This window comes from Panthera pardus, unplaced genomic scaffold (genome assembly GCF_024362965.1).
Source record: "Panthera pardus isolate Hobbes unplaced genomic scaffold, ASM2436296v1 HiC_scaffold_3, whole genome shotgun sequence".
In the NCBI taxonomy this organism is placed as follows: Eukaryota; Metazoa; Chordata; class Mammalia; order Carnivora; family Felidae; genus Panthera; species Panthera pardus.
Genome location: NW_026526876.1, coordinates 8,435,268 through 8,462,617, shown reverse-complemented (window position 1 = coordinate 8,462,617; position 27,350 = coordinate 8,435,268). Strand labels below are relative to the sequence as shown.

The following is a 27,350-nucleotide window of genomic DNA, read 5'->3' as shown; positions in this document are numbered from 1 at the left end:
GCAAGGTAGAGTGGGCATTCGGTGTTGGAGGAATGAACACAGACTCAGCTCAGAGCAAACATGAGAACTCAGTTTGGCTACGTGGCCAAAGGCTGCTTTTCACAAAATGTGTGTCTGTGTGTGTGTGTGTGTGTGTGTGTGTGTCTAGATGAAAAGACAGACAAATGGATGGGAAGACAAAGAAGGACCAGGCAGAACGGACAGACTTCCCATTCCCTTCACACAGCATGAATTACAAATCCCACAAGCAGTCCAATCTAAAACGAGCAAAGAATACACGGCAGCTGGGGGGGGGGAGGTGGTGTTAAAGAAACATAATGGCAGATTACCAAGCGGAAGAGACGTCCGGTCTCACTCAAAACTGGAGAAACCCAAACAGAGGTGACAACAAGACACTGTTTTCTTACCCACCGGACACGTAATGCCTTTCAAGACGGACAACCCCTCGTTACCAAGGATCTGGAAAAACAGGCTGGGAGTGTCTTGGAAAGGCAGTATGGCAATAGCGATCAAAATCCCAAACGCACACGCCCTTTGACCTAACAACAGTTTCGGGGGTGCAGTGATGGCATCAGGATGAAGATATGTTTGGGGGCATGTTTTGTTAGAGGAGGAAAACTCCAGGGACACGCTGGGAATGCCCAGGGGACATGATGCCGTTGTTCCAGGGTATGAAGTGGATGAGGGTGTGCTGGTGTGCGGGGCGTGTCCAAAACACATGGCGAAGTGTACAAAAATGCACAGAAGTGTACAAAAGGTTCTCAGATGCATTTCCGAAAGGGGCCTACGTAGGGGCGCCTGGGTGGCTCAGTCGGTTGAGCGTCCGACTTCGGCTCAGGTCATGATCTCGCGGTTTGTGGGTTCGAGCCCTGCATCGGGCTCTGTGCTGATGGCTCAGAGCCTGGAGCCTGCTTCGGAGTCTGTGTCTCCCTCTCTCTCTGCCCCTCCTCTACTTGCATGCACGCTCTCTCTCTCTCTCTTTCTCAAAAATAAATAAAATAAAATAAAATAAAAATTTTAAGGGAGGAAAAAAACAGTCCATGAGAGTGTACTAGAATATATTCGCCTCTTTTGCTGGCAAAGCCCTTTTCAAGTGTGACCTCAAAAGGAAGGAATCGAAAAAGCTAGAGATTGTCCCTACTCTCCATAAAAATCATAATCAGAACCTTGAAACGTCATTTTACAAAATGGAACTGTTTGTTACACATCATCAAGGCCCTTCTCTAAGAAGGGTGCAAACACCAGAGCTCGCTCTTTGTAGACCCACCTGCCTGCTTGGCCACCACTCCCTGGACCAGTGGACACAGCACAGAACGGCTTGGGTGGGTATGTTCGACCGTCAGCGGCCAGTTTCTGCTAAAAGGCTGCTAAGAAGAAGAAGCAAGTCTGCAGAGAGAAATACGTAGGAAGGAAAGCGAGCCCAGAGAAGCAAGTAGGCGTAACACCGCGAGGTCCCAGAGACAGGCCAAACAGCTCAGCACCTGATTTCTGGTCCTTCAGCTGGAGCTTCTACGAGACAGCATATATCCTTCTCATCAATGCTCCCTTCTTTCCCCACAAGCTAGTTTGAACGGGCTTCTATTCTCCTGCCCACAGAAACTGCCCGGTAAACAGCCAAGGCCAGCCCTGAGCCCATCAGATCCACATCTGGAATATTCTTCTGTGGTCATGCTGCACTGGGGCCTCATAACACGGCCCCAGGAGGACCTCCACAGCCTGTCCGTGGAGAAATCACACCGCTCAACCGTTCAGAAGCTTCTCTTCCCACCAAGTGGGATTTTCCACTCATACATCACCTTTCTGATTTGTTTTCTGAGAAAGTCGGCCTTTATGAACCTCAGTCGCTCGGCACCGCTGATCCTCATTTAGAAGACTTTCCAGTAAAAGGTGTGACTTTATGTTTATAAATAATGCTCGAAATCACGGAGTGCTGCTTTTCACAAAGACACAGGAAACTGTCAGAAAGAGCTATGGCTATTTTGGGAACAGGAATAAGCCATCCTCCCTCCTGAGAGGTGACCGCCAAGGCACTTTCCGAGCCCTGCTGGAAGACCATCCGGCCCCCGAATCACAAAGGACCCCGGCCGCTCCTTCGGGCACACCGAGGTCCTTATCAGGAGCCAACGGTGCAAAACATGTACAGTCCGCAATTCTGGACATCACCACCTCTCTCCAACATCAAGAAAGGCTGTGCACAATAGACAGGGCCACACAAGCTGGGGAAGAAACAGACAGCACTTGAGAGTTGAGGAAATAAGATTTCCTTGGGAAACAGCACGAGCAGGTTGGAAAGAAACCTCTCTGCCAAGAGGCCCGCCAGCCTCACCCACTAAGGGAAATTCTAGAATGCTGCAAACAGGGGCAGCCTGCAGGGTGGGCTTAAAGTGCGGTAATGATTCTCCATCACCTGGAGGGCTGGTAAAGGCACCGAGTTTCTGAGTCAGGAGGTCTGGGCTGAGAGACTGCATTTCTGACAAGCCACCCCGCCCACCTCCAGGTAATGCTGCTGGCCCAGGAACCTGACTTTGACAACCACAGGCCTAGAGGGGGCCAAGGAAAGGCAGAGTTCTCTCCGCAGAAGTGCTTCCTCCTGGTAAAGGAGATATGGTACGTCTATATAGTGGAATATTCCTCGGCGATCAAAAAGAAGGAAATCTTGCCATTTGCAACAACGAGGATGGAGTATATTCCGCTAGGCAAAATTAGTGACAGAAACACAAATATCTTATGATTTCTCTCATATGTGGAACTTAAGAAACAAAAGAACACAGGGGAAGGGAAGGAAAATTAAGATAAAAACAGGGAGGGGGGCAAACCAGGAGAGACTCTCAAATACAGAGAATAAACAGGGTTGTTAGAGGGGAGGTGGGTGGGGGGCTGGGCTAAGTGGGGGATGGGCGTTAAGGAGGGCATTTGTTGGGATGAGCACTGAGTGTCATATTAAGTGATGAATCACTAAATTCTTTTCCTGAAATCATTACTATGCTATATGTTAACTAACTTGGATTGAATTTTTAAAAATACAAAAAAAAAACAAATTAAAAAAAAAAACTGCTTCCTCCTGTCTCCAGGTGTTAGGGGAAAGTTTTGGGTTTTTTAAAAAAATATTTATTTACTTTGAGAGAGAAAGGGAGAGAGAGCGAGAGCACAAGCAGGGGAGGGGCAGAGAGAGAGGGAGACACAGAATCCGAAGCAGGCTCCAGGCTCTGAGCTGGCAGCACAGAGCCCGACGCAGGGCTCAAACTCACGGACCGTGAGATCGTGACCTGAGCCGAAGTCAGACACTTCACCGACTGAGCCCCCCAGGCGCCCCAACAGATGTCATTTTTATATACCGGTGGCAGAAAGCAAGTGAGGTCTTTATCTGGGGCCAGGGAAGAAGAGGGGTGAAGAAAAGGAGGCAGGAGTCCCTCTTGACTCTCAGCCTGACATTCTCCTCCCTTGGCGGGAGACAGCACATGGCCCGGCCCCCTTGGGTGCTCCTCACCCCCAGATAAATGAGACCAGGCTCCCAACTGTGCACCCTGGCCCCAGAAGAAACCCCAAAGCTTAGCAGTGCCCAAGATATGATGAGAGACTCCAACGGGAAAATGGCATCTGAGAGAGCAATGTGGAGTCCAGGAGGGTGGGCTGGGATCTGAAGATTGGGAACTAAGAGAGAGCGTTGGGGCTCTCAGCTCCTGTCCTCTCCTGCACCTCAGAGGCATAACTTTTATCCTACTTATAAAATTAATACAGGTCCCTGGAGGAAACGCTGGAAAACACGGAAAAATCAAGAGAGAAAACAGAAGTCCTCCCGGATCCGTCGCTGGGAAAGAACCACCACGGACCAACCCCCAGCCCCCCGCCCCAGCACCTGGAGGCAAAGGTGTGGCATGGGGGCCAGGGGGCCACCCCAACCTGCAGGAATCAGGGACAGAAGGAAGGTGGTGGCACGGCTCAGGGCTATCTGCACGGCCACCAGGGTTCATCCCCTGGGGGAAATTTGGAGCCTGAAACCAGCCGGATCCACTCTTGCAAACACAGGGAAATCAAGACTTCAGGACGCCAGGGCTGCACGAAGGACTGACCAGAGCAGGAAGGGGCAAAGCTGGGGGCCTGACCCCCAGCCCGGTCCTCTCTGATGCGCTCAAAAACCATTATGAGAACAATCGAAAGGATCTGGAAATCAGCTGCTTAATGTGTCCCTTTCCGGAAGCTTACATAAAAGCTTTTCTGCACGTCCCTCTCCTGGAAGCACCAGGATTCTGGGACCCAGGCGACTATTTTCAGCCAGAGCCCACGCCCTGCATTCCCCGACAAGCTGTCAGTGCAACAGGAAAGGAGGCCACCTTGCGGCTGCTGGTGCTACTTTACCTGAGGGCCAGGTGTCAGAAACGCAGGTGACAGGTCGCACGTCTCCAAGGCCTTCTGGAGGACATGCTGCCACCCGTCTGACTTCACAGTGCCCAAAGAGATCACCGGTGGCCTGCCATGCCGGGGCCTGGGAAGCGTGTTGGTTTTCCGGGGCTTCCCCACAAAACACCACCAACCAGGGGGCTTAAACAACAGAAATGTGTTGCGTCCCAGTTTTGGGGGCCAAGAGCCAGAGATCCAGGTCTGGTGGGGCTGGTTCCTTCTGAGGGCTGTGAAGGAGAGTCCGTTCCAGCATCTGTCATCTGGGTCTTTGTATCACCTCCCCCTCCCCCTCCCCCGCCATGCATTTACCACTATGCCCCAAATTCTCCTTTTTGTAAAGACCCCCGTGGATTGGATCGGGCCCACCGTGTTCCAGGACGACCTTATCTTAATTTGAGCATCTGTGAAGATCTTATACCCAAGGTCCACAGCTCCTGGGGGTTAGGATTTCAACATCTTTTGCAGGGGCACAGACATCAATCCCTATCAGGAAGCAAGGGGCTGGGGCTGGGGCTGGCTGTGAAGCCTGGGCTAGAAGTCCAGAGGGCCTGGGTCTGTGGCACGGCCCAGAGGGGCAGCAAGGGGACCGACCGCCAGGGACTGGGAGACAGCTAAGCCCCAAGTCTAGCGCAGACCCCAGGGGGCCTCCGATCAGACCACATGTGCCCAGTCAGGCTGGCTGTGAACATACGAGCTATCAAACTGCTTCTGCTCTGACTTCTCTAACCCAAGTGCCCCCAGTCACCCGGAACCCCTACGAGGTCCCCACAATGGCCACGCGAGGGTTAATTTGGGGGGTGGGGGTGAGAGGCAGGACCCCCCCCCCCCCCCGGCATATTGCTCCCACAGCTCCTCCCTGTTCCAGACTGCAGGATCATTTCCACTCCCCCCCATTACAGGAGCTGTTTCTTCCGGGGCTGAGGGCATCTTCGGGCGTGCAGAGAAGCGTTAAGCACAGCTGGTCGGGAGATTCAGTCAACAGCAACGACCGGGGGGACTGCCGTATGCAAGGCCCGGCTTATGGTGTGTGCAAAGGACAAGATCCTTCCAGCGCAGGGTCTCAGTGCCCCTGCGCTCGGCCCAGCACGCTGTTCCCAGGGAGCGGCATGAAGTAAACACATCCTGCATGACTAACTTCTCACCCTGTTCTCCTCCCACGCCTCTTGGATGAGCCCTGCCTACTCTGGAATCCGACTGGGACTGAAGTAACAAAAACGCCGTTACCCCACTCCGAGATCTTCCTCCGATAACAAAGATCTGATCATCGGGAAACCGCGCCAGCTTTACAGACGGAGGCGCGTTCCCAAACTGTGGCGGGTGATGGGCATGCTGGTGTTGGGACTCTTGGGTTTCAGAGAATCTTAGAGCCGGAAGGGATCTTCAGAGAGCTCTATGCAAGCAGGAAAGAAAACCTGAGATCCAACCCACGAGGAAAAGACCCATTTAACAATCCCCTCTCCACCTGAAGGACGCATTCTGTCTTTGCAAACATGTAAACATGTAGCCATGTGCACTGTTAGCCCACACCGCCCTCCCCCGTAAGAAGCCATCCAAGTGGATAATTGGAGCTGAGCTCAGAGAGGCATTAACAAACACTTGTTGCTTGATAATCAATTCTTGCGGCGCTCGCCCACTCACTGATCAGAATGCAACCTACAGATCCTTTCCATTTTTGCTAGGGGTTCCCAAGGCTCTGTGGACTCTCACCCTTTAAGCAGCTACCCGGTTTCCACTGTCCAGACTGCCCTTTCAGATGGACCCCAACTTCCTGCTGCAGCCACGGGTTCCCAGAGCCCCAATACACACACACACACACACACACACACACACACACACACACACACACACGTCATGCCAGCCCCGGAAAGGCAATGCTTCCTGCGCTGATAGTCAGGTGCACGCAAAACCTCCAGGAATAAGGCAGCACACGAGATGAGCCGGAGGTCCTTGCTGAAATAGATGCTTTGTAACTATATACCAGTCAGCCATTTCTCCCTGGATTGTCTTTTTTGAGTTATTTTAATTTTTATTTAATTTTTTTTTTTAACATTTATTCGTTTTTTAATAGAGACAGAGCGTGAGTGGGGTAGGGGCGGAGAGAGAGAGAGAGACAGAATCAGAAGCAGGCTCTGGGCTCTGAGCTGTCAGCACAGAGCCCGACACGGGGCTCGAACTCACGGACCGTGAGATCATGACCTGAGCTGAAGTCGGACGCTCAACTGACTGAGCCACCCAGGCGCCCCTGTTTTTTATTTTAGAGAGAGAGAGAGTGTTTGACCAGGGGAAAGGGGAAGAGAGAGAGAGAGAGAGAAAGCTTAAGCAGACTCCATAGTCAGCACGAAGTCCAACACAGGACTCGATCCCACAACCCCGGGATCATGCCCTGAGCCAAAATCAAGAGTTGGACGCTCAACTGACTGAGCCACCCAAGTGCCTCACTCCCTGGATTCTTGATTCTCTTACCGGATCGGATCCCCTTTCTTAATCTCCGATTTCCAAGAGCATTTATAAAATAAATATATAAATATATATAAATATAAATAAATCCTCCCGACTTGGTGTCCAATGCCACCTCTCTTACGCATTACTTGGTATAAAACCACGAGGCTCTCTGTCTCAACGCGGGTCAAAACTCCAACACCCACAGGAACTGGACACACAAAACGCAGGCGTGCGACGAAGGGTAAGAAAAATCAGGGGGAGTGAGGCAACCTTCTCGGCTCCTCCCGGCTTATGTGCACGCAGGAAGGTGAGTCCAATGCGGCCACACCCCATGATTCTTCAAGAGAAGACAAGGTAACCGATGTTCATGGAAAACGTCCCAATTTGCCAATGTTGTCAAGTCACAGAACATTTTAAATCGCTACGTACGCAGAATAAAATGCCGACCCCTGGTCTCAAGACAATCCAACACATGACCTCCGTCACACCTGCACCTCTTCCGGGCAGTTCAGCAGGATCTGGAGGTGCTGACCCTGCTGTGACCGTCAGGTCTCCTACCGACACAGAGGCACCCTAATGCCACTGCCCTAGAAATTTAGTCATCGTGGATGAGCACTGTTTTATTTTATTTTTTTTAATGAGTTCAAGCCAAGCAAACACCATTTCCTATGGGTCCACAACTCACAGCCATATCGTACTCTTATTTTGGCCTTTAATGAATGAATATTGCTCAAGCTAATAATAGAGATCCCGCCACCTGATACGGTTGGGTTACCCTGACAGGGATGGATCAGCCACTCCAGCCCATCAGATGCCACCAAACTCCGCTCACGGGGTCACGGGGCTCTGCGTGATGTGCGGTGAGGGGTCAATAACTCTATGCTGGCACTTGCTTCCTGACCAAAGCTGAGGCAACTTAGCAAGCCCCCGTCTAAAAACCTCCAGAGAAGAGCAATACAAAAGTAGAAACCTTACGGCTTCTTGCCGTATCAAAGGCTTGAACGATTTCACTAGACTCTTAAGTTCCCTTTGAAGACAAGGATCGTGTTCGTTCGGTCCAGATGTCACGATGGGAAAATGAAAATCGTAGAAGCCCCCAAATGCTCTGACTTAACCACAGCTAGAAGCAAAGTCGAAACAAGCGTTCACAGGGGTTTTTTTAGTGGCAAAAATGCTGAGATTAAAAAAAAATTTTTTTTTTGAACTTTTGACGCAAATGCTCTGAATTTAAAAGATCTGCCACTCATCCTGGTTAGAAGAATCAGGATAAAGACTGGAAGGTATCCACAAGTCCGTTACCTTGACAACACTGAAGAATATAAATGCTAGCCAGGGTGAAGGGTCTTTCGTGACAGGTTTATACTCAATCTGTAACTTGTCGGCGCAAAATTGAGTAATCTGTTCGGAAGCGGCTCGTCTCGGAGATTCCGCCTGAACTACAGTAGCTTACGGTTATACAACCTTTAACCTCGAGACTAGAATATGTGTTTACTTGTTGGAAGAAAATTGTGTTTTTTCCACTGTACCTCTGTAAAAGAAAATTGGATTTAAGTTTACTCTTCAACCTCATGCTATTTGATCTGCTGACTATGCCCTCATCAATCTTACGGTCTCCTTGCAAGTCAAAAATGGGTGGGAACTATTAGAAAGCGCTTAAAAATATAAAGCAGACGTTTTTACTCTTTCCAAAGAACAGATTCTGATTCAATAGGTCTGTGGCGGGACCTGCCTGCATATTGGTATTTTTTTTAATGTTTATTTTTGAGAGAGAGAGAGAGAGAGAGAGAGAGAGCAGAGGAGGGGCAGAGACAGAGGGAGACACAGAGTCCAAAGCAGGCTCCAGGCTCTGAGCTGTCAGCACAGACCCCGACGCCAGGCTCGAACTCACCAACTGCGTGATCATGACCTGAGCTGAAGTCAGACACTTACTTAGCTGACTGAGCCACGCAGGCACCCACCTTTTTAAAAATTTCTTTTTAATATTTATGGTAGCAAAAAAATTTTTTTTAATGTTTATTTTTGAGAGAGACATACAGAGTGTAAGCCGGGGAGGGGCAGAGAGAGAGAGAGAGAGAGAGGGGGACACAGAATCTGAAGCAGGCTCCAGTTGGACGCTTAACTGACTGAGCCACCCGGGTGCCCTTTAATGTTTGCGGTATTTTTAAACAAACTCCCTAGGTATTTCTAATGCCCACCAAAGTTTGGGAATCAGGCAGAAGGAACCTCCAACCAAGACATCATATGCCTCTTTTTATTGTGTTAATTTATATACCATAAAATCCTCTCTAAAAGCACGTAATAGTTTCTACTATGTTCACAGAATTGTGCAGGTATTACCAACTATCTAATTTTGGAACACTTTCATCATCTAACTCTCGTACCCATCCGAGGTCTCTAATCCTCCCCTCTCTCTGCCTGGGAAACCACTCATCTACTTTCTGGATCTATGTCATTGCCTATCCCGGGTATTTTGCGTAAATGGAACCATACGGCGTATGGTTTTTTGTATCGGCTTCTTGCGCTCAGCATGATGTTTTCAAGGTTCATCCGTGTTGCAGCAGGTGTCCACAAGTATTTCATTCCTGTTTATGCCTGAATAAGATCCCATTTTTAAGGATACGGCTCATTTTGTGTATCCATTCATCGTGTGACAGACATTTTGGTGGTTTCCAGCCACGATGAAGAATGCCATCGTGAATATTCACGTACAGGTTTTCGCGTGTATATAACCAATTCTCTTGGGTATGTATCTAGGAGTGGAATTGCTGGGTCATATCCCACACGTTCCTTTTTTTTTTTTTTAACATTTGTTTATTTTTGAGAGAGAGAGAGGGTGCAAGCAGGGGAGGGGCGGGACACAGGATCCAAAGTGGGCTCCTCACTGACAGCAGTGAGGGCTTGAACTCATGAACCGATGTGGGGCTTGAACTCATGAACCGCGAGATCATGACCTGAGCCGAAGTTGGACACTCAATCCACTGAGCCACCCAGGCGTCCCTCACACATTCCTTCCTGTTTCACTTCCATATCTGGATAATTTGCTGCTAATTGGTGACCCCGCCTAACAGCCCATGAGGATAGTTCTTACACTCTGGACCAATCAGCTGCCTTTTCCACAGTAACTCAACTTCCTAGAACACAGTAAACAATACAATCCTTTTTGTCTCCTTTGTCTTGGTTTTTTACGGGTCTTCCGTATCCTGGCTGTGGGCAGGACTCTAACCCACTCGGCATTTGCCAAAGTTCCAAGATTACCGCCCTTCAAAAAGGCTGAGATTCGAGGAATGTGTTGTGCACTTTAAATGCTACCTTAACGCTACAAATTAAAATGGATTCTCTGCGAGGAAAAACAAAACCCACACAGAAACAGATTAATAATAAGCGCTAAGGTCTAACAGCTTTGCGCAAAGAGTCCATTAGATAAAAATAAGAAAGCCAAAACAAGAAACATGTATGAATGCACACACACATACACACACACAGCGAACTCAAATCAACTAAACGTGCCAAGAAAAGGCAACATTCTCATCTCACATTTGTTCAACACAGATGGACAGAAGAAAACAGATAGAGGTTTCTGAGTGTAGAAGTTTCTCCGGGCAACCGTTATTAACAGGGAATTATCAGGGCTGTTCTATCTGGAAAATGAGAAAAACATCTAATTATTTGTAACAAAGAAGAGGTCAAACAATGCTTTTGAAAGTGTTCTACTGGAAAACTTACCCACAAACTCACATTAATTCCTGGTGTAATAAAGTTAAATGGGAATCTACTCATTTAAAGAAAAATTAAAACAAGAAATCAAGAGAACGACCGGCCATTTGGCAAATGAATCCAAAAAGCTCAAAACCTGGTGAGGCCCTCCGAGCTTCACTCACAAACATAATAAAACATTTGTACGTATGGATACTTTATCAAAAGAGCAAAAACAATTCCTAGCTCCTCTGGGCTTCGGCTGGGGCTCCAAGAAGATAGTTGTGTTTCCCTTAAAAATAAATTTTATTTTGGGGTGCCTGGGTGGCTCAGTCGGTGGAGCGTCCAACTTCGGCTCAGGTCATGATCTCGCAGTCTGTGAGTTCGAGCCCCGCGTCGGACTCTGTGCTGACAGCTCAGAGCCTGGAGCCTGCTTCGGATTCTGGATCTCTCTCTCTCTCTGCCCCACCTTCTCAAAAATAAATAAACATTAAAAAAATAAAATAGGGGCGCTTGAGTGGCTCAGTTGGTTAAGCATCCGACTTCGGCTTGGGTCATGATCTCATGGTGCATGAATTCGAGCCCCGCGTAGGGCTCTGTGTCGACAGCTCGGAGCCTGGAGCCTGCTTCGGATTCTGTGTCTCCCTCTCTCTCTGACCCTCCCCCGTTCATGCTCTGTCTCTCTCTGTCTCAAAAATAAACATTATAAAAAAATTTTTTTAAATAAAAATAAAATAAATAAATAAAATAAAGTATCACCTCTATCATAAACTTGATCTATATTTCAGTTTCTGAGTGTTCTTCTCAACCATCATTTCTCTTTTGCCCTTCACAATATTGCCTTCTTTCTCCTGAATTCTTCCTATCTCTGACAATTATTTCAAAGTCTCCCTCGCTCCTCCTTCCATGTTTCTCTGCAGGACTCTCTCCTAGAGGTTCGCCCTGGGTGATGATCTCCTGCATTTCACGGCTTCATTCCTCCGTTCACGATGGAATGAAAATTCTGGGCTGCCCTCTGTGGTCGTACAGGTTGGTCACTGCATAACGCTCCCAGGCCAAAGGGGTAAGAAGAGGTGAAATCCATTCTGCTTTCTGCTTGCCAAGCCAGGCACCCACATGGCTCCCCAGATCCTCATCTCCGGCCCAGGTGCCCCCCCATGTCACAGACGCATCCGTCCAAACGTAGGCTGGCCAGCTCTCCAAGGAACCCTACGTGCAACATGGATTTTTGTCTTCTCCCCTCCAAACCCGTTCCTCCCTCGCATCCCAGGTGCTCCCTGCACGGCTCCATCACACAAAGCAAAACAACTCAGAGGAGCCTTGAGTCCTTCTTTCCCTCACCTGCTACATCCTGTCGGACGGATTCTACCTCCTCCCTCCCCAGCTACAGCTGTAGGTGTGGAGCTGACCTCATTCCTTCTATTCTCATTTTGTTTGCGTGGGCCCATGCTCACCGCCCCTGCTTCCTCCCCTCTGCTACCCAAGCAGTCTTGCCACGCTGTTCTGATCACGTCAGGCCTCTGCTTTAATGCCTTCTAGAGCTGTCTGTTGCCCTCAGGGCAAAGTCCCAGGTCTTCCCAGTGTCTCGTGGGGTCATCAGTGGGTCAGACTTTTCCCCGCTGTCTCGCCCTTGTGGCGCGGTGACCCCCACGTGGAATCCCCGAGTCCAGGGTCCCTCCCTCTTCCAAGACCCGGCAAAAGCTGGTGACCCTCTACCCCGGAGCCGCCAGATGTCAACACTAACATTCACAACGCCTGTGGGCATGTGCTGTCTATGATGCCAGTGTTCCAAGGCGGAGATGGCTTCTTGTCCGAATCGGCATCCCCACAGCCCAGCCCGGCCGCCAGCGCTGTGACGATGCCTGTCCCTAAAATCCTCAATGGATTTCAAAGTAAGCAGATGAGCCAGAGAAAGGTAATACAAATGTAAACTTGGCTGCCAACTCATTGCACTTATATGTGGTGTAGAAACGGGGACCGAACACCCACCGTGCCCAAGCGCCCTCTGCGAAGCCATCGGGGATTAAGGGACACCAGAAGTATCTGGAAGAGAGGAAGATGAACAGGAAGACGAGAAGAAAGGTGTGTGGCGGCCAGAACAGGGTGTACGGCCCTGGCCCGGGTCACATGGCAGGAGAGGCCCCAGGGCTGGGGCAGAAAGGGGGGAAAGCGGCTGGCCCGGCCAGGAGGAGACACAAAGTCAAATGCCCCCCGGGAGTCAGGAGGTCAGGAGGAGAGCGAGAGGCTGTTCCGACAGGTGCTTCCCCCACAGAAGGGCGATCAGATCCAAAAATGTCATCGGAAGCCCAGCAGCCAGAATCAGAAAGATAGCTGGGCTTCTGTTCCCTCTGGCTAAAGAACAAAATGCTTACTATGATGTTCAGGGTCTGCACGATCCCTCCAAACAGGACTATCTCTTTGCCGTCAGAAAGGCATTTCCCGGGGCGTCCGAATGTGGCTCAAGTCCTGATCTCGCAGTTCATGGGTTCGAGCCCCGCGTCGGGCTCTGCCCCGACAGCTCAGAGCCCGGAGCCTGCTTCGGATCGTGTGTCTCCCTCTCTCTCTGCCCCTCCCCCGCTCGTGCTCGGTCTCTGTCTCTCAAAAATGAATACGCATTAAAAAATTTTTTAACTTTTAAAAAAGAAAGAAAGAAAGGCATTTCCCACCCCCCAACCCTTTCCTCGGCCAGGATTACCGCAAGCCTATCAGAGGAAGCAGGCAAGGGGAAGGAGAGCCAATCCTACAGGACGTAACAGAGAGCTTAAAGCAGGGGCCGGTAGCTCAAGGGCCCACCCTCCCCTTATCACACAGCCCATGAACCCGCGAACTAAGATCGTCTTAAGTGCTTGAGAAAGAAATCACGTTGGTGACGTGGAAAAGCTATTTGACATTCACGTTTCAGTGTCTATAAACAAAGTTTTATTGGAACACAGCTACACTCAGTGGTTTCCGTGTCGTCTGTGGCAGCTTTCATGTGACGAGGACAGAGCTGAGGAGCAGTGACGGAGACCACAGGAGCCTCACGAACAAAAACGTGTCACTACCTGGCCCTTTACAGAAGACAGTCTGCCCGCCCTTGGTGTAGAGTCTCTGGGGATCAGTATATCCCCGGACCCGCAAGAAAGCCCTGACCGCCAGGCACAGGTGAAAAGCCTGGGGCTCAGGAAAAAAAGCCCCCAGACGCTGTCAGTTAATTAAAATGGGACTTTAATATCCCCTTAACGAAGACGGGAGAGTTACACGAACAGTAGCATATACCTGCAATGGAGCATCACAGAGCTGTGTTGCAACATTAGTTCCAGGAACATGTACACATACAGAAAGACGCTGTCTGACCAGTTCCCAGAACCTGGACCGTTCTTCCGATTTGTTAAGAAGAATGAGCACGCACGTGTTACAAGGTAAGAGGATACAAATGTCTGCAACGATGTGCAGGATAAACAGCTTTAGGGAAGGCAACCACAGATTTTTACTTTTTATTTTTTTTCACACCCAGTGAGTTTCTTAACCAGGAACGTACTACTCTCTAATTAAAAGAAAAAAATAGGGGCGCCTGGGTGGCGCAGTCGGTTGGGCGTCCGACTTCGGCCAGGTCACGGTCTCGCGGTCCGTGAGTTCGAGCCCCGCGTCGGGCTCTGGGCTGATGGCTCGGAGCCTGGAGCCTGTTTCCGATTCTGTGTCTCCCTCTCTCTCTGCCCCTCCCCCATTCATGCTCTGTCTCTCTCTGTCCCAAAAATAAATTAAAAACGTTGAAAAAAAAAATTAAAAAAAAAAAAAAGAATAAAATAAAATAAAATAAAATAAATGCAGATTTTACCAAGCCTCTCTTGACCACCCACCCTCACTCAGCCCCTTTGCAACAGAGTGGGTTGATTCAGGACAAGAATCCATCCAAGACCCTGAGGACCTCGGTCGGCATCATGCTGTGCCTAGAACTTCCTCTGAAACTTCAAAGGCCGACCACGGTGCAAGGCCATTCAAGTGTGTGTTTGGAGGAAGCTTAAGATTAGAACGATCAGAAATAGTTCTACTTCCCTTTTCCTAGAAACCCCAGTGACCGCCTCAGCTGGAACAAGCCCCTCAAGCCCGCAGGGGAAGAGAACACAAACCAGCGACCCCTAGTGGCAGCTGCTTTCTCTGCTGCTCCCTCTGAAAGGCTGGCTCCCCGTTACCAGGACCCCTCCGAGGGTGGCCTTGCAATCACCGGCCATAGTAACGGTCCCACTGGGTCAGAAGAGGTGACCGTTAAGTCATGTGGGCGCAGACACGGGAGGTGAAGGACCAAGGCAGGGCCGACACGTGGACATAGACTGTATTTCACATCCCGCCTTGACACGCACATCTGTGATTCGCCTCACATCGAACCTTCTGTGTTTCCCTCCTCTGGGGAGGTGTGGAGGCCAAGAGACAGAGCCCTCTGGCTGCATTTGCTCTGCCCTGCCCTGCCCAAGACCACCCTGTTCTAGAACCTACTGCTGCTCCTTCTATACACCTTCTCTAGCCTTCTTGCAAGCCCCACTCTACAGCCCGCATGCTGGGGGGTCCTGGAGTCACCGTGAGGCCCAGGAAGTCCACAACAACCGAGTGCAAGGAGGTGTGGTCCTAACTCAGCTCAGAACTGCACATGGGACCCGTGTCCTCTATTAGAAAAAAATAATTCACAAGTAACCCCAGAATTTCCCAATGAGCATCCCAAGAAACGCGAGCCAGTGGGATACTTCGGGGAAGATGTTGCAGTCAAATTAGGGAAACCCCATACCGGCAACCCCTGTGTGGAAGCTTCCGTCTTATTAGCACAGGCCACACTCCCAGAGGATCCTACAGTAGCTAAACCTGGCTTACTCAGCTTAAACCAGATGTTGACTTGAGAACCTTCTGAGGTCCCGCTTTGGGAACTGGCCCCAGACCATGAGACTGGGTTCGATGGAGATGCTGGGGGTGGCTGTGAGTTTCCAGAGATGACCCCCAACCCTGAAGGGCGGTCCTCCCCATCCGGCACGGACCCCCACCACCCGGCACCGTGGGGAAAGCAAGAGTCCCCCACAGCCCCGGAGGTAGGTTTCCGAAGAAACAGTCTGAGCATCGGTCGGTACACGCCAGAGAAGGACAGAAACCCCGAGGGAGGCTGGTGCAAGGTCCTCCCACTCCCCCCCCTCCCAGAGCGGGACTCACCATTGGTGGTCGTGTTGACATAGTAACGCCGACCCTGAGGAGACAAGTAACTCTGCCAGCCAGGCGGAAGGAGGATAATCTGGCTTTCCTCTCCTGGCGGTGGGGGGACCATTCCAGGTTTCTGTGGAAGAGGAGAGAAAAGGTCACACATGGTGGGCACGGGGGGCTGTCGGGGTCAGGCGCTCACAGGGCCTGCACCTGTGCTTGCTCCGGGGCCCCATCACTCTGCACACCCCCGGCTGCAGAACCTGAAGCCAGAGCGCCTCGGGACCCCCGAGGACAGCAGCAGACGAGGCCCCGAGGCCGGCTGTGTGAACCTACCAGAAGTAATTAACGCAAGTCTCAGCAGAGCTCGATGCAAAAGCTTCTCAGACAACGCCGAGAACGGATGGAGGGCAAGGGGGCGCTTTTCTGGTCCTGCGTCCAAATCTCTCTGGGAGAGATCTGGAGAGAACCGGGCTCACAGGCCAAAACGCGACTCCCTTTTGCTCACGTGTGCTTACGGTGGTTTAATTCTTTTGACCAGGGGGAGCAGTGTTCTTAAAAATAAAAATTGGAGAGATGTGCCTGGGTGGCTCAGTCAGTTCAGTGTCTGACTTTGGCTCAGGTCATGATCTCGCGGTTCATGAGTTCGAGCCCCACGTCAGGCTCTGTGCTGACAGCTCAGAGCCCAGAACCTGCTTCCGATTCTGTGTCTCCCTCTCTTCTCTGCCCCTCCCCTGCTTACCCTCTCTGCATCTCTCTCAAAAATAAGTAAACGTTTTAAAAAATTTTTTTAAATAAATAAGAATAAAAATCAGAGAGGGGAGCCTGCGTGCCTCAGTCGGTTAAGCATCCGACTTCGGCTCAGGTCATGATTTCACAGTTCGTGAGTTCAAGCCCTGCGTCGGGCTCTGTGCTGACAGCTCGGAGCCTGGAGCCTGCTTTGGATTCTGTGTCTCCCTCTGTGTCTGCCCCTCCTGTGCTCATGCTCTGTCTCTCTCTCTCTCAAAAATAAATAAACATTAAAAAAGAAGGAAAAAAAGCAAGCAGTGCAGACACATGGTTCTTTGGCTCTCCTGCTCCTGTATTTTCTTAAGGCTGCAAAACCACGTACATGTGCCCTGCACGCCCTCAGCAGGGACCCGGTCAATCCTAGATGCTCCCGGGACCCTGAGTAAACACGGCCTCCCCATGGCCAACTTCCAACTCCACGGCTTTTAACCCACAGTGCGTCTTCGATTCAGTATGGACAGGTGTCCCAGCACCGGGTGCCGGTCAGCGGCCAGGCGGCCTCCTCCCCAGCAGGGCATGTCCAGAATCCCAACACCTGATCACGTTTACCTGGACCTCCAGACACCTGCTTTGGCTCCTCCCACATCGGCCGGTGGTCAAAACACACACACAGCAAACAGTCTTATGAGGAGTCCAGTGTGCAGGTGCACATGTGTGTGTGGATAAAATATCCCACATACAGGAGATGTGCATCTTGGCTGAGTGGAGCTGGGAGTATTACAGGAATGAGGAGGCTATGAGGCTTCACGTAAGAGAGGAATATTCTAGAACCCAGAGGGTAAGACGGCAGGCTGCTTCTGTGGAGTCAGGTGTCTTAGAGCGTCCAAGAAGGGAAGGCCATATTTGTTGCTTCTCCTAGCAGCCCCGGGGAGGAAATGGGCAATTGTTAAAGGGTATTAAGCAAGGGTCAGAGACAGACATGGCCAGAAATAGGGTACAGAGGAGAGAGGGACCCAGAGGCAAAGGGGAAACGGCCCTCCGGCCTGGGGCTCAATCCTGACTCAGCCCCTGAGCAGCCACATGACTCGGGGAAGTGACTCAGCCAACTGCTTTTATCTGTACATCCACAAAACCGAGGGGGAAGACAGGAGCCCTGCTGCGGAAGGCGCCATGGACGTGAACGATAACGCACTCAGCACCCAGGAGAGTCCCTGTCACCAAGATGCCTGGTAGCTGAGGGTCCCCGGCGGGAGGGACGCGTTTAAGAGCCCAGTGAGACCCGGTTTCACGCAGCCTCTGCCCCCTGGATGTGAAGTTCAGGGGCCCACAGTCCAGCCTAGCACTCTACCATGTCTGAAACAATGTCACCGTTAACTGTCGCTCCTCCCCAGACCTCTGTGTCCAAGACCGTGCAATTCAAAGGGCAAAGACCCACCTGCTGGGGAGGCTAACGCGTTAAGAGGGTGACGAACACGGAGGCTGGGTGGTGAGCAGACCGCTAGCTCCTTGGGGTGGGGGGGGCGGTTGAGGGAGTGGAGGGAACTTCTGACCCTCCATGGCCTACCTGTGACACAGCAAACTATGACACCTGTCCCGTGTCCATGGCTACACAGTGCTTTTCATCTTCAGAATGACTCTAGGGGCCACCTGGGTGACTCAATAGGTCAAGTGTCTGAGTTTGGCTCAATGTCATGATCTCGCGGGCCGTTGAGTTCCAGCCCTGCATCGGATTCACTCCTGTCAGTGCAGAGCCCGCTCTGGATCCTCTGTCTGCCTCTCTCTGCCCCTCCCCTTCTCTCAAAAATAAATAAACATTAAAAAAAAAAAAAGAATGACTCTAGGGGATTCATCTAACTCTGTGGGATCAGACTAAGCCTTGGCTTCCATTATAGGACACTGATGACCACAGAGGTACCCTGACTGCCTTGAGGTCTTACCCATCTAGGAAACGCAGGATTCTCCCTGCCTGGACCCTACAGAGAACACCTGTCGGGGAGGACCTCTGATTCTGAGCCAGGAAGGGCCAACTTCAGCCTATTTCCAAAATGGACCAACGTAGCAAAGGGTGTCTGTCCCCTATCCCCCTCCAGCACGGCCACGGCTGCCCCCTCTGCCTGTCACCTCCCTGTGCTCTGCCCCCACCCACCGGGGCAGCCACAGTCCCGCTCTCCCGAACCACATCGGGAGTCAAAAGACACGGACGCAACTGGGTACGTACCCAGGAGAATTGAAAATGGCACCCAACGCTTACCGTAAATCCGTATTCACAGCAGCACGGTCTACAACAGCCAGAAGGCAGAAACCACCCAAGGGTCCATCGACGGATGAGCGGGGGTCAACAAAATGGGGTGCCTCCCAACAAAGAAATACCCGCCATCAAAAGGAACGAGGTGCTGATACACGCTCCAGCACGGAGGAACCCGGAAACCATGCTACGTGCCGTAAGCTAGAGACACAAAAGGGCCCCATACCGCCCGCTTCCATTTATATGAAATGCCCAGAATAGGGAAATCTATAGAAACAGGAGGCAGATTAGCAGTTGCCAGGGGCTCGGGAGGGAAGGGGGGAGGATGGGTACAGGGTTTCTTTTTTGGGGTGATGCAAATGTTCTGGAAGCAGACAGAGGTGATGGTTGCACAAATAGCAGCCATGATACACTTTGTTAGGTGTATCTCACAACTAAAAAAAAGAAATCATTGTCAAGCTGTGGAGGAGGGAGAAGTCAGACTCCCCACCTACAGGCCCTGGTCGAAGAGGCCCGAACCACCCACAGTACCTCGTCGCTCATGGCCATGGAGGGACGGGCCTCCTGGGAGAGCCGCCCCACAGCCATCCAGACAGATGTAGTGCAAGGAACTACCCAATAATTATGGTCTCTCTCAAGCTGCTTCTTCTAATTAGTTTCCTTCAAGTTAAATCCTTTCCTTCCTTTTGCTAGTCCTGTGGCTTCTCCCCTTCCCTCCCGGCAGCTCCTTCCCATGGGAATAGGAACCAGCAGAGGAAGTGACACAGGCCCGGAGGTTGGGGCCCTACCTACAATGAACAAGATCGGAGGTGAAAGCGATTTCCTCCAACTCAGAAATTCTTAACCTGAGGCACAGCATGGCTCTGTGGAAATTATAAAATGCTGCCTCTTCCTCCAGATGGGCCATCCCTCTGAGCGCAAGGCTGGATTGCAGCCTCCCTTCTGTCCCTTTGTTCAGTCAACAACCTGCTCAAATGCATATGGAAAACCATCCTCGGAGAATCTGAAGGAAGCTATGGATCTTCTGCCCCCCTCCCCCGCACCATGGAATCGTTTGTGCGTATACCCCCTCACTCTATTTCCTATAGAGTATCAAGAGGCTTCTAGATGACTTTAGAGCCCTAATCTAGCCGGTACTCAAGAAACACAGGAGCTCAGATCCCATTTCCGTCCATCGGTAATGACTTTCATCATGCACCGAATGTTTATAGTGCTCCAAGGACTGGGCCAGATGCTTTATGCACTTATTTCTAGTTTTTACAATTTAAACCTGCCACTAGGTACAAATTGTTTCCCATTTCAAAATGAGGAATCAGAGACTGAGAGAATTAAAAAACCCATCCAACGCCGCACGGCTGATCAAATGGTTAAAGCAAACTTTAAGACACTAGCTTTGTCCTGGAGACTTCTGTCCAGCTACCTGCCTCCAGGCTACCCTCAGCCCATCTCTCCCCAGCTAGCCACGGGCGGCTGTTTGTTCACCTGGACCACCTGACCCCCCCAGCCCCCATCACGGACACAACTCAGACCCACTTCTCCTGTCCGTCTCACAGTCTCCAAATGAGCATATGCCTTCCCAGGAGACGCGCAGAAATACCACCACCCCCACCCACGCTGTCACGTTCCCGGCTGTAGGCTAACTTCCTTGTTTCCTTATTTAAAATAGTGCAACCAAGGAAACCGTCCTCTTAACGATGGCTACTGGTCCTCCTTGGGGGGAAAAAAAAAGAGCAAGCAAGCAAAGTTACCCAGAGACTGAAAATAACCCCCCCCCTTCACCCCCGCTACAGCAGCGTTTCTCAAAGCATGGTCCTGGGGACACCCAGTCGGTCCCCTGGGATGTGTGTGAAGGCACAGATTCCGGGGCCCTGATCCCACCGCCAAGGCAACCTGGAGCCTTTCCACATGCATCCTAGGTGAGCCTGATGCTTACTGAGCTTACTGAGCTCAGAACAGGCTGCTCTGCAGCTTGAGAGAAAGCACTAGGGAGAAAACATCACTTCTGACATCAAGACTTGGAACATAAAATTCTAATAAGTGCAATTTATAAAAAAAAAAAAAAAAAAGACAGTGCTTAGCTGCATGGCTACTTAGTACAAGAAAGGCTGCTGTCCCCTAGCCCAAGCCCTTCTTCAAATAAGACTATTTTAAGAAAGATTTGATCTGGTCTCTGCAGCAGCCTCCAGGCAGTGCCAGCCCCCACCCTCAGCCCCCCACAGCCTCCGCCCCTCCTCAAGTTCAGCCTGGGACTCAGTCCCCCCCCTCAGGAGACTTCTGGGAGCACCTGACTCTTACCTTCTGCAGATGTGAGCAAAGCGACGGTAATGGGTGGTCGTCAATTTGCTCTAGCAGCCAGATCAGACAGTTTTAAGGTCCCCCTGTTCTGCGTCTTCTCACACCCCAAGCCCAGAAGCAATAGGAACTCCAGAGAAAGGCATATCCACGGGGCCCCACACCCCCACTCCCCCCACACCCAGATCTATATATAACATCTCCCAAGTTGTCAGCCTAACGAGCCACTTTCTGGCAGACCCGTTGCCATGGCAATGACTGCTAATGAGCCGGGTGCCGTGATTGGCAGTGCTTGAAGGCTCCCCCACAAAGAACTCTCCAGCAAGTTCTCTCTTCCCAGACACACGGCCAGCCGGGACACCCAGAAGCAGCCAGGCCACGGCCGGGTGTGGCTGGGAGAGTCCTGTCTGCTGCACACCTTTCTGCTGGACACCTGTTGAGGATGGAGAGGCTCCTACGCAAAGCTGGGAACAGCTACGGGAGGAAAGGCGCTCTCTCCCCTGCCCTTGGGTCACGACACAAAGCGTGAAGCAGGGCCACCCGCTCCCACAGTTATGCTGCCAGGGTCTGCACCCACAACAGGGGGCACCTTTGCAATCTTACGGGTAAAAGTAGTCCTCTCTCCAGCTCTGGTGGCCTTTGTATGCAGTCTGAGCGCGACTCACAGAAAAGAGCTGGGGAGGAAGAAAGGGGCCCCTACCAGTGGGTCAGAGCATTCTGCAAAGTGAAATCCTTGTGAGTAGTTTTATTTATAAGCTGGTGGGGAGAGGATGGACCCTGGCAGTGTCTTCCCGTCCTTCTGAAAGGAAGAGATTTGGAGACCTGTCCGGAGAGAGGAGGAGGAGGAGACCATACAACAGCGAGAAACAGACTAAGATTCAGAAAGACACGGCCACGTCCATCTTGTCCCTAGCTTTAGTCTCAGCACCGTGCCCAGAACATTGGATGGAGCGATGGAAACTTGGAATCATAGTTGAAACTGGTTCCAAACAGATCCGAGGAGGCCACTGCACCAACCAAGCAGACAGACTGGGGGGTCTAAGCAATGTGTGTGCCCCACCCGTAACAAACCCCAGCTCTTCCCGGATCCCAGTGAACGGGCTATTCAACCCTGAGTCCAGGGAGGTGGGAGGACACAAGATAGTATAGTTTCTTTCGCTGTAGAGAATAAATGGAGGAACAGTATCCAGAAGCCTCCGAACAGGCACAGTCTTCTAATCATGACCTCATATGGTATCCAGACAGAAGATTCCAGGAAAATGTTTAGCAACCTCGATGGAAGGCAGGAAGATACAGCATCCATAATACAAGAGCCAAAACAACAACAACAACAACAACAACAACAACACCACCACATCGTAGGAAGTGGACAAACTAATGCAAAGCAAGTCGGGTGGAAAAAGGAAACAAAGGCTATAAAAAGGAGACAGGAAATTAACAAAATGGTAGGGAAATTTACGAGGTAGCGACAGAGGAACATCCACATGGATTGCAACAGAATATGGAATTAATCTCGCACAAAAAGGGAAAAAAAAAGAGTCAGTTATATACAAAGCCAATGTTAAGAATTTTTCCTGGTATGCAAAGGAAATGGGGAAAAATGAAAACAGAGGGACAGAAGAATAAGCCAAGAGGCAGACTTGTAGAGAGCTAGGTGCTCCTGGAGAAAAGAAACCATAAACCATGGTTGATAGGAGGGAAAGGAAAAAACAAAAAATCCCTCAGCTAAAAGAAGACATAGATGTGCATCGTGGAAGGAAGGTCTTCGCTGCTGAAGGCAACACGGATTTTACAAGCCTGATGGCGGACATGTGGAGGACGATGTATTTTCACAACAAAGATAAGGAGAAAGTCTGACAACGCTTAAGTGGGTGAAGGGTGTCCCCACTAAAGGAGCATAAACAAAGCTGGTTTCGGGTTCTCTGTAACTGCATTTCAGAAGGTACCTCCTTTTAGGGGCACCTGGGTGGCTCTCAGGTGGTTGAGTGTCCAACTTTGGCTGAGGTCGTGATCTCACGGTTCGTGAGTTTGAGACCCACGTTGGGCTCTGTGCTGACAGCTCGGAGCCTGGAGCCTGGAGCCTGCTTCGGATTCTGTCTCTCTCTCTCTCTCTCTCTCTCTCTCTCTGCTCCTCCCCCACTCATGCTCTGTCTCTCTCTCTCAAAAATAAACATTAAAAAAATTTTTTTTTTAAGTGAAAAACATTTAGGAGTGGGACAAAATAAAGCGAGGGCACCTAGAGAAATGAAATCAAACCTCTCTTCCCACCCCAACAAGAGAACATCCTTCTTCCTCTTAGTCCCGATGGCGAGGCCATCAGGTACCTGCCCCATTGGCTCCCGTCCTCCAGCATCTGGATCTGCTCTCACTGCTTTCCTGGGGAATGACAGGTTTCCAGCCAGAAGGAATGGGACCGAAGGGCAGGACTCGTTGGGGACCACAGACCTTTCTTGGTTCCAGGGGTCGTGAGTCTGACCTCCAGCCACCTTTCGTTGGCCCCATGGGCAACAGGCTTCCACAGGGAGTCCTGAGCTCCGGAATCCATTAAAGAGGACAGAGTGGCATCAGAGCCCTTTGCTGGCTAAGGGAAAACTCAGTGGGAATCCAGGCTTCCCCGAGTCCTGATTTGCACCACCCTCAAAGCATCGCCAAGGCCAAAGCCGTGCTCGGGAAGCCACATTGTCTGGCACGATGCCTTCCTTCCTTCTACTCCTCTGTGTGCACCATCTCTCAGGGAACGGGACCCACTCATCAAAGGCCTTGCCAGACCTCTTCATGTGTCTACTCAAACTGCTCTTATAAGAAATCACCTCGGGGCGCCTGGGGGGCTCAGTCGGTTAAGCGGCCGACTTCGGCTCAGGTCATGATCTCGCAAGTCCGTTGAGTTCGAGCCCCGCGTCGGGCTCTGTGCTGACAGCTCAGAGCCTGGAGCCTGTTTCTGATTCTGTGTCTCCCTCTCTCTGACCCTCCCCTGTTCATGCTCTGTCTCTCCCTGTCTCAAAAGTAAATAAAACGTTAAAAAAAAATTAAAAAAAAAAAAAAGAAATCACCTCTGGGGACGCCCGGGCGACTCAGTCGGTTGAGCGTCCGACGTCGGCTCAGATCATGATCTCGCGGCTTGTGAGTTCAAGCCCCGCGTCGGGCTCTGTGCTGTGACATCGCAGGGCCCACTAAGGATCATCTGTCCCCTTCTCTCTCTGCCCCTTCCCCCCGACTCTTTCTCTCTCAAAAATAAACACACATTAAAAAAGAAAAGAAATCACCTTTAACATGGCTTCCTGGAGCCCCTTAAAGGAACTTTCCAAATCGGGCTTTCATCATTTAGATGTGAAGGTCCCCAGGACTCTTCCTCTGGCCTCACTGCTCAGGGTGAATGGATGGGGGGGGGGGGGGGGGGGTCATGCTTGCAGCAGTAATGCACATCTCAGTGGCTGGAATCTCTCACTCACTCCTGCCACACCTCCACCCCCATGAAGCGTTCCTGGATCCTATATACAAGTGGCCGGAGGGTGACTCACTCAGGTTCCCCAGCTCCAGGCCCCCTGGAGTGTCTGTCATACGCACCCTTGCCTGCACGGGCTACCTTCTTCCATCCCGTCCCCCCACCCCACCCATCCCTGCCCTCCATCCACAAAGCTGCTAGAGGGAGCCTTACACCTGCTCCCATTGGTACCCACTAACAGAGGTAGGTATCAATGCCATAAGAGCTTTCTCCCAACACCCACAAAGCTGCCAGCCACATGCCTGGAGCCCGCCCCGCTTTGTGTCTGGATCCTTCTGAAAGACTCAGTGACAGTCCTGGCCGCCCTGAATATCCATCCATAAGCCCCTCAGTGCCTCCCGGGGCCTGTTTTTCAGGACTGGGCGGGAAGAGGACACAGAACAATACACTCTATTTTCTGATCCTAAAAAGGAACAGAGTGATCTGGTTAACCAGGAATTTTGATTAACACAATTACAATCTAGTCTGTGCAAGAGAACAGGAAGTCAGCCCTCACGGGAAAGCTTGCTAAGCTGGAAAACATGGGGTCCCCAGTGGGGCAAGTCTGCGAACGATCCTGCAAAACTCCAAGGCTGAGTCAGGCGGCCCCTCCTGTGTCAGAAGCCAAGTCATGGCCCTGAAGTGCCTGGGGTCAAGCAGTGGAGGGCAGGAAGGAATCCATCATGTAGGAAGTGACTTCTATTCGGGTCTTACGCACATTCCTGTGGGAGCCCTTCCTTGACTGATGCCGGAGAAAGACATTTCCGTGACTGTTGCACCTGCCGTCCGGACACAAGATAGAGGGGCCGAGGTACAGGGTTCTGGAGGAGACGGTGCAAGGAACGAGGAACCCTAGATGTCAGCCAACACCTCCTTTCTGAGAGGACCCGTGCTTTTTTGCTGGTGGCCATCCATCCACCAACACTGTACAGCATGACAGGGATCCAAGAGATACCCACTCGTCACCATCTCTCAGAACCATCTCCGCACTGACCAAACAACACCACGGGGCCCCCGGGTGGCTCAGCCAGTGGAGCGTCTGACTCTCGGTTTCGGCTCAGGTCTTGGTCCCGTGGTTCATGAGCTCGAGCCCCGCGTCAGGCTCTGTGCTGACAGGTCAGAGCCTGGAGCCTGCTTCGGATTCTGTGTCTCCCTCTCTCTCTACCCTTCCCCTGCTCACACTCTGTCTGTCTCTCAAAAATAAAAAATAAAAGGAACAGTTCCAGGGATAAGACGAGAAGCTGTACCATGGAGCCTGGAGGGGTTTGGGAAACCCCAAAGAAAGCCCGTTACCTTCTGCCCCACTTCTAAAATCGATCTGTCTGGCCCTGATGTTTCAAAGCTATAAAGGGCGAGCGAGGCAGCATGATCCCGGCAGACTGTTCCAACTTCTGGCCCCTAAGCAGGAAAACCTGAATGATTCTGCTCACCAGCTTGTAACGAACAAGGCCATTTTATTCCAACTCTCCACTTCGAGGGATGCTGGCTCCGTTCCTCCTACCCCCTCTCTGGCAGATAAAAACAGCACAGGCCATTCTGATGTCCTACCTCCAACCTCTGGACTTAACAGAAAGCCTTGGCTTCTAGAAAGCACGCAGGCCTGGGCTAAGGAGACCGTGTTCCCAGACAGCGAGCTGTAATTTACACAGTTCCCTTTGCCTCTCTGGGCCCCCGTTTCCTCATCTGTTAAAACCGGCCCTCCAACACCAGGGTCCTATGACCCGAGGACCACATTTCGTAACGGGGCCCAAAACCACCGCAAGGGAAATTTCAAGGCATTTAAATGACCGGCGCGAGCTTGCAAAAGGGTCAGGCACATACCCAAGAGAGGACAGAGACCTCCCAACAAGATGAAATATTACCTTCCTCTCACACCCCCCGGCATGTTTCCCCAAAACGTTTTTTGGTCCAGAGAAGGAAAGTTTGCTCAACCAAACCCTACTCGGAACTCGGGGGGAAAAGATGTGCTATCTTAAGATGCCAGTAAAGTGATTTTAGAAAAATCGGAAATCACGAGCATGTATGCCCTGGGGGCACCTGCGTGGTTCAGTCGGTTAAGCATCCGACTTCGGCTCAGGTCATGATCTCGCGGTTCATGGGTTCAAGACCCACGTCGGGCTCTGTATCCTCTCTCTCTCCCTCTCTGTCTCTGCCCCTCCCCGACTTGTACTTTCTCTCTCTCTCTCAAAAAATAAACTTTTAAAAAAATGTTTCAAAAAAAAAAGGAAAGAAAATTTATGCGCAGACCAGGATACTAACTTGTATTAAACCCATACGGGAACCTCAAGCCCATACGGGAGGGCTGAACACATTCTTCTCTTCCCCTTTATTCCAAGTCACTGTCTGGGCCTCTTTAGGGCTGATCATGTCCCTATGTGTCACAAGAAGTAGGTGGGCTGGGGTTTAGCACTCCTCTTAGTTGCGAAGGATCTCAAAAGGTACCCTAGATTTTCCATACTGGTTAACACCAGTAACGATATCCATTATCCTGCCCTGGGAGATGCTTCCGCAGGATATTTTGACGATCATTCACCAGCAGTGCAGCTCCCGGTAGGGAGAGGACCCCTGGCCAACACTCGATATTGGGGGGTGGGTGGCAGGGCAGGGAGAAAAGGAAATACTACTGAATCCCCCTCCCCAGCCTTCCTTTAGTATTAGGGTACAAAAACCCCAGGGGCCTCACGCCATTGTTTCTAGCACATTCTCAAGTCCTTCTGCCCCTGCAGGAAACCCCGTACCCACATTTACCAAGCATTCTGTTGCCTTCAGAACGGACTTCAGAAGTTCAGAAGAGAGGACAAGAGCTGAAAGCCGCTGGCTCAGGGAGTCACAGGCTCAATACCTCACGCAAAGCAGCCTGCCCGCCAGAAAGGGGATCCAAGGGCAGGGGCCACCGCCGTAGCCCCCAGATGC

General features: G+C 51.2%; 1 protein-coding gene across 9 annotated transcripts in view; it reads right to left on the bottom strand.

The window, feature by feature from the left end:
* The window catches only part of GAS7 (growth arrest specific 7), a 211,204-nt gene that overhangs the window by 65,279 nt on the left and 118,575 nt on the right, over positions 1-27,350 (bottom strand). For 8 of the 9 annotated variants that reach the window (XM_053893019.1, XM_053893018.1, XM_053893026.1 and 5 more), the window contains exon 2: positions 15,706-15,826. In XM_053893019.1, coding sequence (XP_053748994.1) covers positions 15,706-15,826 — 121 coding nt within the window. Of the gene's footprint in view, positions 1-15,705; positions 15,827-20,959; positions 21,091-27,350 lie in introns of those variants that run through there. The other variant, XM_053893023.1, reaches the window with a different exon arrangement.